Source organism: Podarcis cretensis (assembly GCF_951804945.1).
Source record: "Podarcis cretensis genome assembly, chromosome: 13".
In the NCBI taxonomy this organism is placed as follows: Eukaryota; Metazoa; Chordata; class Lepidosauria; order Squamata; family Lacertidae; genus Podarcis; species Podarcis cretensis.
The window spans coordinates 50661996-50675655 of record NC_137182.1 but is presented as its reverse complement, the minus strand read 5'-3'; the positions used below and the strand labels follow the sequence as shown (position 1 = coordinate 50675655).

The window sequence follows — 13660 nt, the reverse complement described above, 5'->3', positions numbered from 1 at the left end:
CGTTTACCTTCCCGCTGGTAAGCGGTCCCTATTTATCTACTTGCACCCAGGGGTGCTTTCGAACTGCTAGGTTGGCAGGCGCTGGGACCGAGCAACGGGAGCGCACCCCGCCGCGGGGATTCGAACCGCCGACCTTTCGATCGGCAAGCCCTAGGTTCTGAGGCTTTTACCCACAGTGCCACCCGCGTCCCTGATGTCCTATTACATCACTGTTATTTATTGTTAGTAAGCCGCTTTGGGATTCATATGAATGGAAAGCAGCATAGAAATTCCATCCATCCAACCATCCAATCAGTGAAACCCACAAGCAGAATCCATGCACAAGAACTCCCCTCTCCTGCAGTCTCCACGGAGGCAGAGCAAAGGCAGCATGACTGGTAGCCACCAGTAGCCCCCCCCCCCATGAATTTGTGCAGTCCTCTTATAAAGCCAGCCAGGTTGGGGCCAACACCGCTTCAGGTGGGAGTGAGTTCCATAGATTAACTATGTGCTGCATGAAGGATTTCCTCGATTCTTTCCCAAAATGCCCAACATTCAGGTTCAATGGATGTCCATGAGTCCTAGTGTTATGGGACGGACGGACTTTTTTACATTCTACATAACATACACAGTCCTATCAACTTCTATCGCATCCACTTCTTACTCAGCTTTTCCCTCAATGACACACATACGTTGGTACTCTTCGTTACAACACTATTATGATTTAAAAGGTACATATTATTTTTATTATTATTAACATTTCTGTACCACTTTTCATCTGAGGATCACAGGGCGGTTTGCAATTTGAAAACATAAAAATACACCCTGTAATGACATCCAAAAACAATACATGCAACACCATGAAACAGTTTAGAAGGCCAGACTTCTGATTTTCCAAAGGCCTGGGAGGAGAGGAACGCTTTTGCCTGGCGCCTAAAGGTATGCAATGAAGGTGCCAGGCAAGCCTCCCTGGGAAGAGCATTCCATATATCCCCTTTCACCTCAATATGGTATTTTTTTTAAAAAAAAGTTGGGGGCAAGTTTGGGGGGGAGGAGTGTGTCTTTGGGGACGAGGTCAAACTCAGACGTTTGCAACACAACCTGCTGTGGCTGTAGAGACCACAAAATAAGAACAAAAAACCAGAACATTTTTGGTTGGCCTAATGAAGTTATTGCCCTAATGCGGATTTTGAGGCAATCCTTCCTATGGGCCAACCTTTTACCCCAGGCTGCTTCCTGCCCCCTATTGCTCCACTCGCTTCAAGATGTCCCAAGGTAGCCAGCTGGGCGCCCTCCGCTCATTCGGCTGAACGGGAGGCCTGGGCCTTGCGGACCCCGGCCCTGCCAGGAGGTAAGCGCACAACAGCCCTGCAGTGTAGCCCGCCGCCGGCATTGCAAGCCCTGAGCCCGGGCGGGGAGGCTTGGCGGCCCCACCCCAAATAAAACCCCACTCCAGGTTGTTGCAGCAGCAAAAGCAGCTCGGCTTGGCCGTTTCCTTCCCCCCCCCCCGCCCCCCGCTCTGACCCAGAGCTCAGCTGCACCCGCAAGCCCCGCGTCGACCCAGGCAGGGAGCCGCCTTCAGACGCGCAGGAGGGGGGGAACCCTGAAGAGCCGGAACTATTTATTTCCGCCAAGAAGGTTTCGGGGGCGGGTGGGAATGGGAAAGTCCGATGCACAAATCCCAGGTTTCTCCATGGGAGGGCAGTAGCTGCTTCCGCCAAGGGCCAGCGAAACCGGAAGCCCAGGGGAGGAGTTCCTGGTTGGTGGGAGCGTCGCCGAGGAAGTGGGGGGCGGGGTCTAGTCCTCTAACCTGCTGCGACGCTCTGGCCGCGTCTCTATGGCTGCGCTCATAAAGCCTTATGGAGAAGCCGCTGGGCTACTCCTATATTATATAACATTACAGAGAGAAATTATAGAGTCCTGCTGGCTTCTCTTTCTTTCTCTCTCTCTCTCTCTGGCCAGCCGAAGGAGCTGTTCGACAGTGGAACAGACTCGTACAAGAGGTGGTGGGCTGTCCTTCCTTGGAGCATACCGTCCAACATTTCTCCGATGAAAATAGGGACGTCACATTCCATAATGATTATTTTACTATTTATACCCCACTCATCTTTTTTGGGTTGCCCCAGCCACTCTGGACAGCTTCCAATATATATTAAAAAAACATAAAACATAAGAAAAAAACATAAAACATAAGAAAGCTGCAGAGATAGCGCAGGATAGTGCGCACCCCGGAAATGATCTCTTTCATCTTCTGTTTTCTGGAAGAAGGTGCAGGGTTATAAAGACGAAGACTAACCGCCTGAGAAACAGTTTCTATCCAAATGCGATTTTGGTTTTAAACGCATTGTGAGGAGTCTGTATGGGAGTATATTGTATTTAAAAATGGGGTATCAAGAGTTTTTAGGGCTTGTTGGTTTTTGAATGTCTGGTGTAGATTTTTTCAATTTTGTTATTCCGTATGGGACAACGCAGGTGGCGCTGTGGGTTAAAGCCTCAGCGCCTAGGACTTGCCGATCGAAAGGTCGGCGGTTCGAATCCCTGCGGCGGGGTGAGCTCCCGCTGCTCGGTCCCAGCGGCTGCCAACCTAGCAGTTCGAAAGCACCTCCAGGTGCAAGTAGATAAATAGGGACCGCTTACCAGCGGGAAGGTAAACGGCGTTTCCGTGTGCGGCTCTGGCTCGCCAGATGCAGCTTTGTCACGCTGGCCACGTGACCCGGAAGTGTCTCCGGACAGCGCTGGCCCCTGGCCTCTTGAGTGAGATGGGCGCACAACCCCAGAGTCTGTCAAGACTGGCCCGTACGGGCAGGGGTACCTTTACCTTTACCTATGGGACAATAACAATAAAGATTATCGTATCATAAACATTAAAAAAACTTCCCTATCCAAGATTGCCTTCAAATGGCTCGGGGGTCAGATCTCCACGCCCTCCAAGATTTCTCCAATGAAAATAAAGGTAAAGGTAAAGGTATCCCTGCCCTTACGGGCCAGTCGTGTCCGACTCTAGGGTTGTGCGCCCATCTCACTTAAGAGGCCGGGGGCCAGCGCTGTCCAGAAACACTTCTGGGTCACGTGGCTAGCGTGACGAAGCTGGTCTGGCGAGCCGGCACCAGCGCAGCACACAGAAACGCCGTTTACCTTCCCGCTAGAAAGCGGTACCTATTTATGTACTTGCACTTAAAGAGTGCTTTCGAACTGCTAGGTGGGCAGGAGCTGGGACCGAAAGACGGGAGCTCACCCCGCCGCGGGGATTCGAACCGCCAACCATGCGATCTGCAAGCCCTAGGCGCTGAGGTTTTACCCACAGCGCCACCCGCGTCCCTATCCAATGAAAATAGTGATGTCCTAAAGAAAAGCGGGACCAAATCAGAAACCGGGACAATGTCTCTGGAAAATAGGGACGTCCCTGGAAAATAGGGACACTTGGAGGGTCTGTTGGAGGTTTTTAAGCAGAGGCTGGGTGGTCACCTGTCATGGATGCTTTTGCAGAGATTGCAGGGGGTTGGACTACACTTCTATGATTCTATGAGCTCTGGAGGGCAGAAGCCAGGAGGCCTGTGACCCACTGAAAGGCCACAGCAAGGCAGGAGAGCAACAGTTTCACCCTTCAGATGCTCTTGACGGCCAAAGGGCTGCTGCTGCTGTGGTGGTGGTGTTTTGCCTCGCAAGGTTCTTGTGACCTTTTTAACAGCTGCGCGGCAGGCAGGCTTTCAACAGGGAAGATCCCCCTTTGGGAGCGAGGGAGTGAGGAAGTTCAGGCATCTGCCTTTCCGCCTGTTGCGCAGAAGTGGAAGGCCGCTCCTGCTGAGAGAGCAGGTAGCCTGGGAACATTCCACACATCTAAAGCACATTTGATGCACATTTAAAGTGCACGATTTTCTGCCCCCACAAAGAATCCTGGGAACTGAAGTATGCTGACTGTGCTGGGAATTGTATCTCGGTGAGGGGTAAACTACTTTTCCCAGGATTTCCCAGGGGGAAGCCATGTGGTTTAAATGTGCACTGGGCGTGTTTTAAAAGTGTTGTGGAGCTGCCCTTGTTAGCAAATCAGAGACTTGCCTAGGGCATTTGAAACCTAAGGTTTTGTGCCTGTCCAAAGAATGTAAGAATAAACTTGCTGGACCAGACCAAAGGCCCCAGTTTCCCCCCAGTGTCTGATATTCAAAAATATCCTTCCTCTGGAGGCAAAGTCTGCATCTAGCTGTCATGCTAATTGACAGCTTTATATTCCAAGTATTTGTGAACATACACCCAGCTAGCTCACATCTGCTTCTTATGCATGGCCACCTATGCAGGATCTGGGTCATATTCTTTAGTCCACCTGTGCCTTTTTAATGATATATATATATATATATATATATATATGTATAATATTTATAAGTCCCCAACAAACTACGAGCTTTTTTAAAAAAAAAATTAAAAAAATCATTAAATATGAACATTAGGTATGGTCTGTTACCAGACTGGTGCTGTTTTGCATATGGAATTTGATCATATACCGACAAAGTCATGTTGCACAGTTAAAGTGGGTTTGGTGCACAGCAAACTGCTTTCTTAAACAAGAAAGAAAAACAAACTTCTTGCAGGAAGGAAAGGTATGGCAAAATGAACTGGGAAGCAATGGATAAGGTTCACGTGGCACAATTTTGTTTTTGTTTTTTTAAAATAATATTTATTCAAATTTTAAAGGTTACAAAAGGAAAAAAGAGAAAAAATAAAAATAAAAAAGACAAAAATAATACAATCAATTAAAAAAAAAAATACATCAAACCTTTACATAGCCTTCTTTCCTTTACTTATTTCCTTGACCTCCTCACACCTCCCATTTTTGTATTCTAATTCAAATTGTTATTTCAGCAAATCCTTCCAACCTTGTTTTTATCTTAATAATTTGTCTTAATATGCTATAATTTTACATTCTCTCTTTCACCAACTCATTTTTACTTAAACCTTTATGTCATTACTGCCAAAACCACATAATTTTCTTTTTCCAACATCTTTCTATCCACTTTTACTTTATCCAATCTTAACTCTCATCCAAACCTATATATCTATACTTATTCTTAAGACGTTTCCCTAAGGTCAAAAAATATTCCATTCCACGTGGCACAATTTTGTATAACCTCTGCACAAACAAATCTGGATGAGTGCTCAATAAACAGGTTGTCTGAAAGATCCCTTCTTTGGCTGAAGGCCTATCTGTCTGTCAACAGATCCCTCCCTTCCGAAATAGCTCTAAACTTTGGCTAACTCTGCCCTAAAAAAAAAAAAAAAGATCCGAATGAAAAAGTCCCTTTCTGGGTCTGGCCAGCAGAGGGCGCCCCTGGGTCCAGGTAGCCGCAGAAGTTCAGGTGAGTTTACCTGGCTGGTTAACAGACTGTTGTCCGGAAATGCAATAAGTTGACTAAGCAGAAGGGGAGGATAGAGGGGGCAGCAGCTGCCCCGCTGCGTGTCCCCAAAATATCGTGAAACAAAGAAGAAACCGTGTGCAGTGAATCTCTGGACAGGTGAGGAGGGGACCAGAGGAAAGGAATGAATGAAAAATTAAGTGCTGGTGGGAGTTAAGAAAAGGGGGTGATAATCCCAAAAGAAGGGTGCTAACATGCCAGAGAGGGACCTTGGGTTCTGTGAGGGCGTCTGGTGGCCCACTAAATTTGCCTGCAGCTCATGTGCATATGCAGATTCATTCAAAGTATGCACATTTTAAACTGTCCATCAAAGTGGAAGGAGGGGTCAGGGGAAAGAGGAAGGGGAGAGAATTTCACCGAAATATCTGAAAGGCTATGCTCAATTTAAATACACAGTTGTGAGGGCCTACACTGAAGAGGCAGTTTGGGGGCAGAGAAAGGCTGCTTTTTATGGTACAGGAGTGAAATTCGAGACTCGAGATGGGCAGAAAGATATTGACTGAGCTTAAAGCCTCCACAAAGGGCTTTTGATTTCCAATCCGGAAATCGTCTGCAATAAGGGCCACTTTACGGAAACAATTCAATTCTGTGCTTTCCACTGCGAATGTGGATTAATCCTCTTCTTCCCCATAAACGTGGAAAGAAAGTATTGGAGGGGGAAAAACCTTCGCTTTTACTACTTGTCAAAGGGTGCTAACTAATTTGCGTTAAGCGATTTAGACCTAGCGGCAGGTTATTGGCATCCATTCCTGACAGGAAGCCTTGAGTCCGAACCCAAGAATACAGGCCCTCTGCACATTCTCAGAAGCAACCTGTTGTTACTTCCTGTCTTTTGGGCTTGAGATGAGGATTTCCAATCAGACATGCTCCCTGAAATATGGAGCAGAAGAATGGGTGTAAGAGCTGAGGTTCCTGCAGGTGCCACGTACCAAAGGCCCCCCCTCAAAAAAAATTATTCCGCTCTTCACTTCTAGGATGCCGGAAGCACCTCTCACATTGCCGGTCCTGATCCGGACAATACGGAGTGCACGAACCCAGGCGGAGGAGCGGGAGCTGGTCCAACGAGAAAGCGCCAAGATTCGGGGGGCCTTTCGGGGAGACGAGCCTGACACCCGTGCCTCCAATTTAGCCAAGTTGCTCTACATCCACATTCTGGGCTATCCTGCTCATTTTGGACAGGTATACACCTGCTCTGCACGTGGGGAACAGTAGTTTGTTAAGGGAGCTGGGGATTGTAGCTCTGTGAGGGGTAAACTACAGTTCCCATGATTCTTTGTGTGTGGGGGGGGGACCTTGGCTGTTAAAAGTGCTCCAAAAGTGTCCTAAGCGTATTTATTTGATAAAATTTATACAGCGCTTGATGTACAAAGTTCCGTCCCCAACTTACCTTCCTCACATGTCCTTGCAAGAACCGTGTGAGGTGGTTTTAGGATAACAGATGGTCAGTGAGCTTAATGGCCGAGTGAGGATTTGAACCCAGGTTCCATTTAGCTTCTTTAGCTAATGCACTTATAGCGACTTTATATGCAACTACCCCTCAAAAAAGGGACGCAGAGCCTAGGACTTGCCGATCAGAAGGTCGGCGGTTCGAATCCCTGCAACAGGGTGAGCTCCTGTTGCTCGGTCCCTGCTCCTGCCAGTTCGAAAGCACGTCAGAGTGCAAGTAGATAAATAGGTCTGGCAGGAAGGTAAACAGTGTTTCCATGCGCTGCTCTGGTTCGCCAGAAGCAGCTTAGTCATGCTGGCCACATGACCCGGAAGCTGTATGCCGGCACCCTTGGCCAATAAAGCGAGATGAGTGCCGCAACCCCAGAGTCGGCCACGACTGGGCCTAATGGTCAGGGGTCCCTTTACCTTTACCCCTCAAAAACCCCTCTGCTAATATTCCCAAATGCCAATCCCCTGTTGGCTATTTGCAGTATGGTAGCGCTGCAGAGAGCTTGCTGGGGAGACCATGCATTAAAAAGAAAGGGACTCAAAAATAACTTAAGCAAGGTTTTAATTACAAAAAACAAAAACTCCTTATACACTAAATACATTAACAACAAACCAGACCCAACCACCAACCCAACCCCCAGGGTAATGGTAGAGCTAGGTGCTGCTCCTTATATAATACATGCAAATGCTGACACACCTTAATCAATGCAACTCAGCAGCACCTGCTATGTTTCACAGCTGTAAAGCTGGGTCTCGTTATCTTGCTCTGGCCCTTGCTCTGGCCCCTTAAAGACATACACATTAGGTGGAACAATGATGAACCTTTACATTTAAAGTAACCATTCAACATCCCCACCGAACAGCAACCCTTAAAGGTCCCAGTGGGATACACCCCCAGCTAGAATGTGCAAGGATTGGTTCTGGGATTTAGCGGGGGGGGGGGGGCGTTAATCGATCGAAGGTTATAGTTCTGGCGCAATCAATAATTGTGTGTTTTTTCCTTATTCTTGCTTGAACCCAGATGGAGAGCTTGAAGCTAATGGCCTCCCATCGTTTCCACGAAAAGCGGATCGGCTACCTTGGCGCTGCCCTCCTATTGGATGAGAAGCAGGACACTCACCTTCTGCTGACCAATAGTATCAAGAAGTGAGGGGTGAAACCGAAGGGTGTTTGGGGGGGGGGCAGAAAGAGAGAGTGGGTGCCCCCACAGTGGACTAGGACAGATTTGGGAACTGAAAGCTATTATTTAGGGCAGAAGTTTTCAGCCTTTTTGAATTCATGGCCTCCTTGACCAACTACATTCTGTCTGGTCCTCTCCTCTCTCTTTGGGGGTCCTTTGAGCAGCCGCTGCCGCCACCCTTGCCCCAAAGACAGGTGCCTCCTCTCTCTGCCCCACAGGGGGCCTCAGAAGAGGATGACCCCAGCCTTTGGAGTCTGGCCAAAGGTGAATGTGAGGCCAGCATCTTACCCAGGGAGCAGCAATGGCAGCAGTGGGCACTGCCAGGCCTGCATGGACGAAAGGCTCCCCTTCAGGACTGGGCACTCAGCTTCCAGGCAGGCATTGCACACAGCAAGCACAATAAAAGCCAGCATGGTGCCTGCCTGCCCAGCTTCCCACTTGTCTGTCCCACTTTCCCAACAGCAATGGCTGGCAGACTGGCCGGCTTGGCTCCTCGCCCGCTTGCTTCCTTACTTCAAGGCCGCCTCACCTCCTGGCAACCAGCACCCAATGGCCAGCCCCAGAGGCAGCTTTCGCTTGTATTCGGGTTGCAACAAACAGCTGTGGAAGCCTTTGAGAGTCAGAGATGTGAGAGGACATCATAGGGGGGGAGGGAAGGAAAGAAAGAGGGACAGAAGCCAGTGTTGCCCGCGACCCCCCTGACCACAATTCAAGGCACCCCAGGGTGCCACGGCACACTGGTTGAAAAACACTGATTTAGGGTTATACTGGGGGTACATTCACACCATACATTTAAAGTGCTATGATACCATTTCAAACAGTCACGGATTTCCCCAAAGGATCCTGGGAACTGTAGTTTTGTTGGGGGGCGGCAGAGAGTTGTTTAGGAGTCTCCTGTTCCCTTTCCAGAGCTACGGTTTGGAATGATTTAACATTCGGTCTGTCTTAAGGTTGCCATTTTTCAAGAAGTAAAAAATCTGGACACAAAGTTGTTGAACGTTTTTATGGGGGGGGGGGATTGCCCAAACCGTTGTGGAGCTTTTTTGGGGAAATGAACCCCAAAGTTGTTGACCTTTTGCTGATTTTTCATAATTCCCCCGGGACTCTAATTTCATCATTAGAATCCCGGACATGTCTGGGAAATTCCAGACAAATGGCAACCCTAGTCTGTCTACTCTGGGGATTTTAGCTCTGGGGGGATAGGGGTTTCCTAACAATGCTCAGCAACCTTAGCAAACTACAGTTCCCATAATTCCAGGAGAAGGCTTTGTTACTAGACTGGAGACTGGTTAGTAGACTGGTGACTGGGAGCGGCCGCCAAGACCACATAACACCAGTCTTGAAAGAGCTACACTGGCTCCCAGTATGTTTCCGAGCACAATTCAAAGTGTTGGTGCTGACCTTTAAAGCCCTAAACGGCCTTGGTCCAGTATACCTGAAGGAGCGTCTCCACCCCCATCGTTCAGCCTGGACACTGAGGTCCAGCTCCGAGGGCTTTCTGGCGGTTCCCTCATTGCGAGAAGTGAGGTTACAGGGAACCAGACAGAGGGCCTTCTCGGTAGTGGCACCCGCCCTGTGGAACGCCCTCCCATCAGATGTCAAAGAGAACAACAACTACCAGACTTTTAGAAGACATCTGAAGGCAGCACTGTTTAGGGAAACTTTTAATGTTTATAGACGATTGTATTTTGATATTCTGTTGGAAGCCGCCCAGAGTGGCTGGGGAAACCCAGCCAGATGGGCGGGGTATAAATAACAAATTGTTGTTGTTGTTTGAAGTGCTGTCCCAGCACCTTAAATGTACAGGTATCAACCTTGTATTTGGTAATGTGGGCAATTCAGGTGTAACTTCCAGTGAAGATCCTGGGAATCTAGTTGGAAGATTGTAGAATTTATAAGGAAGGGAAGGGACCTGCACTATGGGTTCTGAAGGAACGGAGGCTGAGATTCAGAATCACAGAACTGTAGGGCTGGAAGGGACCCACGAGGGCCATCTACTCCAACCCCCTGCAATGCAGAAATCACAGCTAAGCAATCCCGGACAGATGGCCACCCAAACTCTGCTGAAAAATCTCCAAAGAAGGAGAGCCACCTTCTGTCTGTTCCACTCTCAAAACAACTCTTGAGGCTTGGGAAAAGACATGTCAAGGGAACTGGGTCGCTGGGGCTTCCTTGAAATGCAATGTTGGGATATCAGCTAGAATACGGCAGCTTAAAAGTCTTTCAAAACACCAGCCTCTCCTCCTGGTTAAAGATGGCGGCCATCGGTAGGTCTTGAGGGTTGAACTTGGGCGTTGAATAGGAAGGAATATACGGGAGGTGGGATTTGTGTGCCTGAGGGAAGCTGTTTGGGCAGGGGATGTGAATATTTGAGAAAGCATTGCATCTTCCATTCACCTCACTTTCTTTTGCTCCCCGTAGCGACCTCCTGCACCCCACTGCCTGGGTGCAGGGCTTAGCTCTGAGCACCCTGGGCTCCCTGGGGTCAGTGGCCATGTTCCGGGATTTGGCCGGCGAAGTGGAACAGCTTGCCAGGGTTGGCCAGCCCTCCGTGCGAAGGAAGGTGAGACCCCGCAACTGGGATTTTTTCTTTAAAAAGCTGAGATTCCAATGATAATAGTAATGATTTATTATTTATAACCCGTCCATCTGGCTGGGTTTCCCCAGCCCCTCTGAGCGGCTTCCAACAGAATATTGCTGTATTAGTCTATTAAACATTAAGGATGCAGGTGGCGCTGTGGGTTAAACCACAGAGCCTAGGACTTGCTGATCAGAAGGTCGGCAGTTCGAATCCCTGCGACAGGGTGAGCTCCCGTTGCTCGGTTCCTGCTCCTGCCCACCTAGCAGTTCGAAAGCATGTCAAAATGCAAGTAGATAAATAGGTACCACTCTGGCGGGAAGGTAAACGGGGTTTCCATGCGCTGCTCTGGTTCGCCAGAAGCGGCTTAGTCATGCTGGCCACATGACCCAGAAGCTGTACGCCGGCTCCCTCGGCCAATAAAGCGAGATGAGTGCTGCAACCCCAGAGTCGGCCACAACTGGACCTAATGGTCAGGGGTCCCTTTACCATTACCTATTAAACATTAAAAGCTTCCCTAAACAGGGCTGCCTTCAGATGTCTTGTAAAAGTCTGGCAGTTGTTTTTGTCCTTGACAGCTGGTGGGAGGGCATTCCACAGGGAGGGCGCCACTACCGAGAAGGCTCTCTGCATGATTCCCTGTAACTTGGCTTCTCGCAGTGAGGGAACCGCCAGAAGGCCCTCGGCGCTGGACCTCAGTGTCCGGGTAGAACGATGGGGGTGGAGACGCTCCTTCAGGTATACTGGACCGAGGCCGTTTAGGGCTTTAAAGATCAGCACCAACACTTTGAATTGTGCTCAGAAACGTACTGGGAGCCAGTGTAGGTCTTTCAAGACTGGTGTTATGTGGTCTCGGCGGCCGCTCCCAGTCACCAGTCTAGCTGCCGCATTCTGGATTAGTTGTAGTTTCCGGGTCACCTTCAAAGGTAGCCCCACGTAGAGCGTATTGCAGTAGTCCAAGCGAGAGATAACCAGAGCATGCACCACTCTGGCGAGACAGTCCATGGGCAGGTAGGTTATAAGCCTGCAAGGCAGTTCTGTGGGACACATTGGGACACCCCCCCCCATAATCCTTTGCTCTCTGCCTCCGCTTCTAGGCCGTGGTCTGTGCTGTACATGTTGTCCGGAAGGTGCCCGATCTTATAGACGTGTTCACTCGACTCGGCGAACAGCTGTTGACTGAACAAAATACCGGTAAGTGCCTTTGTCCCTTCAGCTGGGGCTAAGGGGATGCCTGTTCACCCTCCCCATCATGCCAAGGGGGGAGACCATCCTGGCCCTGCCCATTGGCCGGAAAAGAAGCTGCTGGGAGCCTTTCAGAAAGGGCTCTTGTAAGAACTTTGCAGCTAGTGCCTGAGTTTGCTTTTCTCCTTCTCCCTCCCAACCGCTTTTCCTTTTATGTCGTGCCTATTAAATTTTAAGCCTGAGGGCAGGGAGCGTTTTATTACTGGTAACTGTGTAAGCCATTCCGGAGGGCCTTTTTCTTTCTTTCTTTTGCTGACGAAGAGTTTAGGGCTGGGGGGAGAAAGCTACAAATTAATAAATAAGGCCCCGCTCATACATGCATGGATATCCTTCGGTTGCTCAGAACGCTTGAGCTGACCGCTCCGTTGCAGAAGAGAAGGATTGAGGCGAAGTGGGATGGCGGGGGGTGGGGGTTGTTTGATAGTGGCCCCCGCCCTCCCTGTGGAATGCCCTCCCACCAGATGTCAAAGAGAACAACAACTACCAGACTTTCAGAAGACATCTGAAGGCAGCCCTGTTTAGGGAAGCTGTTAATGTTTGATGCATTACTGTATTTCAATATTTTGTTGAAAGCCACCCAGAGTGGCTGGGGAAGCCCAACCAGATGGGCGGGGTATAAATAATATTTATTATTATTATTATTATTATTATTATGAAGGTTGAGAGGAGAGTTCAGGGGTGTATTCGACTCAGTTTTGCTCATGGTGAACCCGCCAAAATTGATCGCTATAATTCAGGTCTGTTGATTTCAGTAGGGCTACTCTTTGCATGATTTAGATGAGTAACACCCCCCCCCCCTTAGGAAGGGCAGCCTGGAGGGTTCCAGGAGGGAGGTTTTTTTTCCAGAGAAGCGGATCTCAAGGAGCGATTTGAAGGAGATCTCAAGAAAGCGCCGCTCTCCCGTCACATTGAGGCGGTGCAGAGAAACCGGGATCTGGGGAGCCTTGGTGGGCCTGGGATTTGAGAAGATAGGGGACGGGGCTCAGGAATTCGGGGCAGGATCCGCACCTGGCCCACCTGTCTCTGTCTCCCCAGGCATCCTCCATGGGGCTGTCATGCTGATCTCAGAGATGTGTGAACGGAGCCCACAAGCCCTGGACCGCTTCTCCAAGGTGGGGCAGCTGTGAGTTTGGCAACTCTCCCAGCATCCGTTGCAGTCAAGGACTACATGCCTTTTGAGCAGGAGAGTGTGGAGGAGGGCAAGCTGCTAATAAAGGAGCCTGTGCCTTGCATGCATTGAGGCCCGGGTTCAAGACCCACATAGCAGGACTGGTTTGGCGTCCACCAGGAAATGGGGATGGGCCCTGGCAGGCCAGAACATGCAACAAACCCAAGAAGGATCTGGCCCTTGAGATTCTTCCTGGGCCACACACCCTCCCAAGCCACACCCCTTCACCCCTCAGGACACGCCCCTCCCAAGCCACACCCCTTCACCCCTCAGGACACGCCCCTTCCCAGCCTTGCTTGCCCCCCCCCCTCTCCCATGTTTCTGGCTGGAGCATATCCTTGAAATTTTGAGGATGACTCTCACTTGCCTGGACGGGAGATAGGGAAGGGGGGGTGTGGAAGCTGGCCTACTGCAGAAAGGTAAAAATTGCATGTGTTGCTTTTGGCTCCGCCCATCAGTGGCATGCAGCCTGAAATATACTCGGAGTCGAGAGTGGATTTCATGCTCTTTATTCAGCTCATAGTGGTGAGGAGGAATAATTGTTCCCCCAAAATATCTGCTTTATATACATTATTTACACAATGGGCTGCACGTGATTGGCTAATTCCAGGATTCTCCTGTAGGCCAATCAGGTTGTGGATTCACTTCCACCTGGAGCTGGATTGGGT

At 49.6% G+C, this 13660-nt stretch overlaps 1 protein-coding gene across 4 annotated transcripts in view; it reads left to right on the top strand.

The window, feature by feature from the left end:
- Positions 1-1034: 1034 nt before the first annotated feature.
- AP1G2 (adaptor related protein complex 1 subunit gamma 2) overlaps positions 1035-13660 on the top strand; it is a 28568-nt gene continuing 15942 nt past the window's right edge. For 2 of the 4 annotated variants that reach the window (XM_079951832.1, XM_079951829.1), the window contains exons 1-6: positions 5334-5483; positions 6359-6563; positions 7843-7967; positions 10423-10564; positions 11677-11773; positions 12860-12936. In XM_079951832.1, coding sequence (XP_079807958.1) covers positions 6360-6563; positions 7843-7967; positions 10423-10564; positions 11677-11773; positions 12860-12936 — 645 coding nt within the window. In that variant the 5' untranslated portion in view covers positions 5334-5483; position 6359. The other 2 variants (XM_079951830.1, XM_079951831.1) reach the window with 2 other exon arrangements.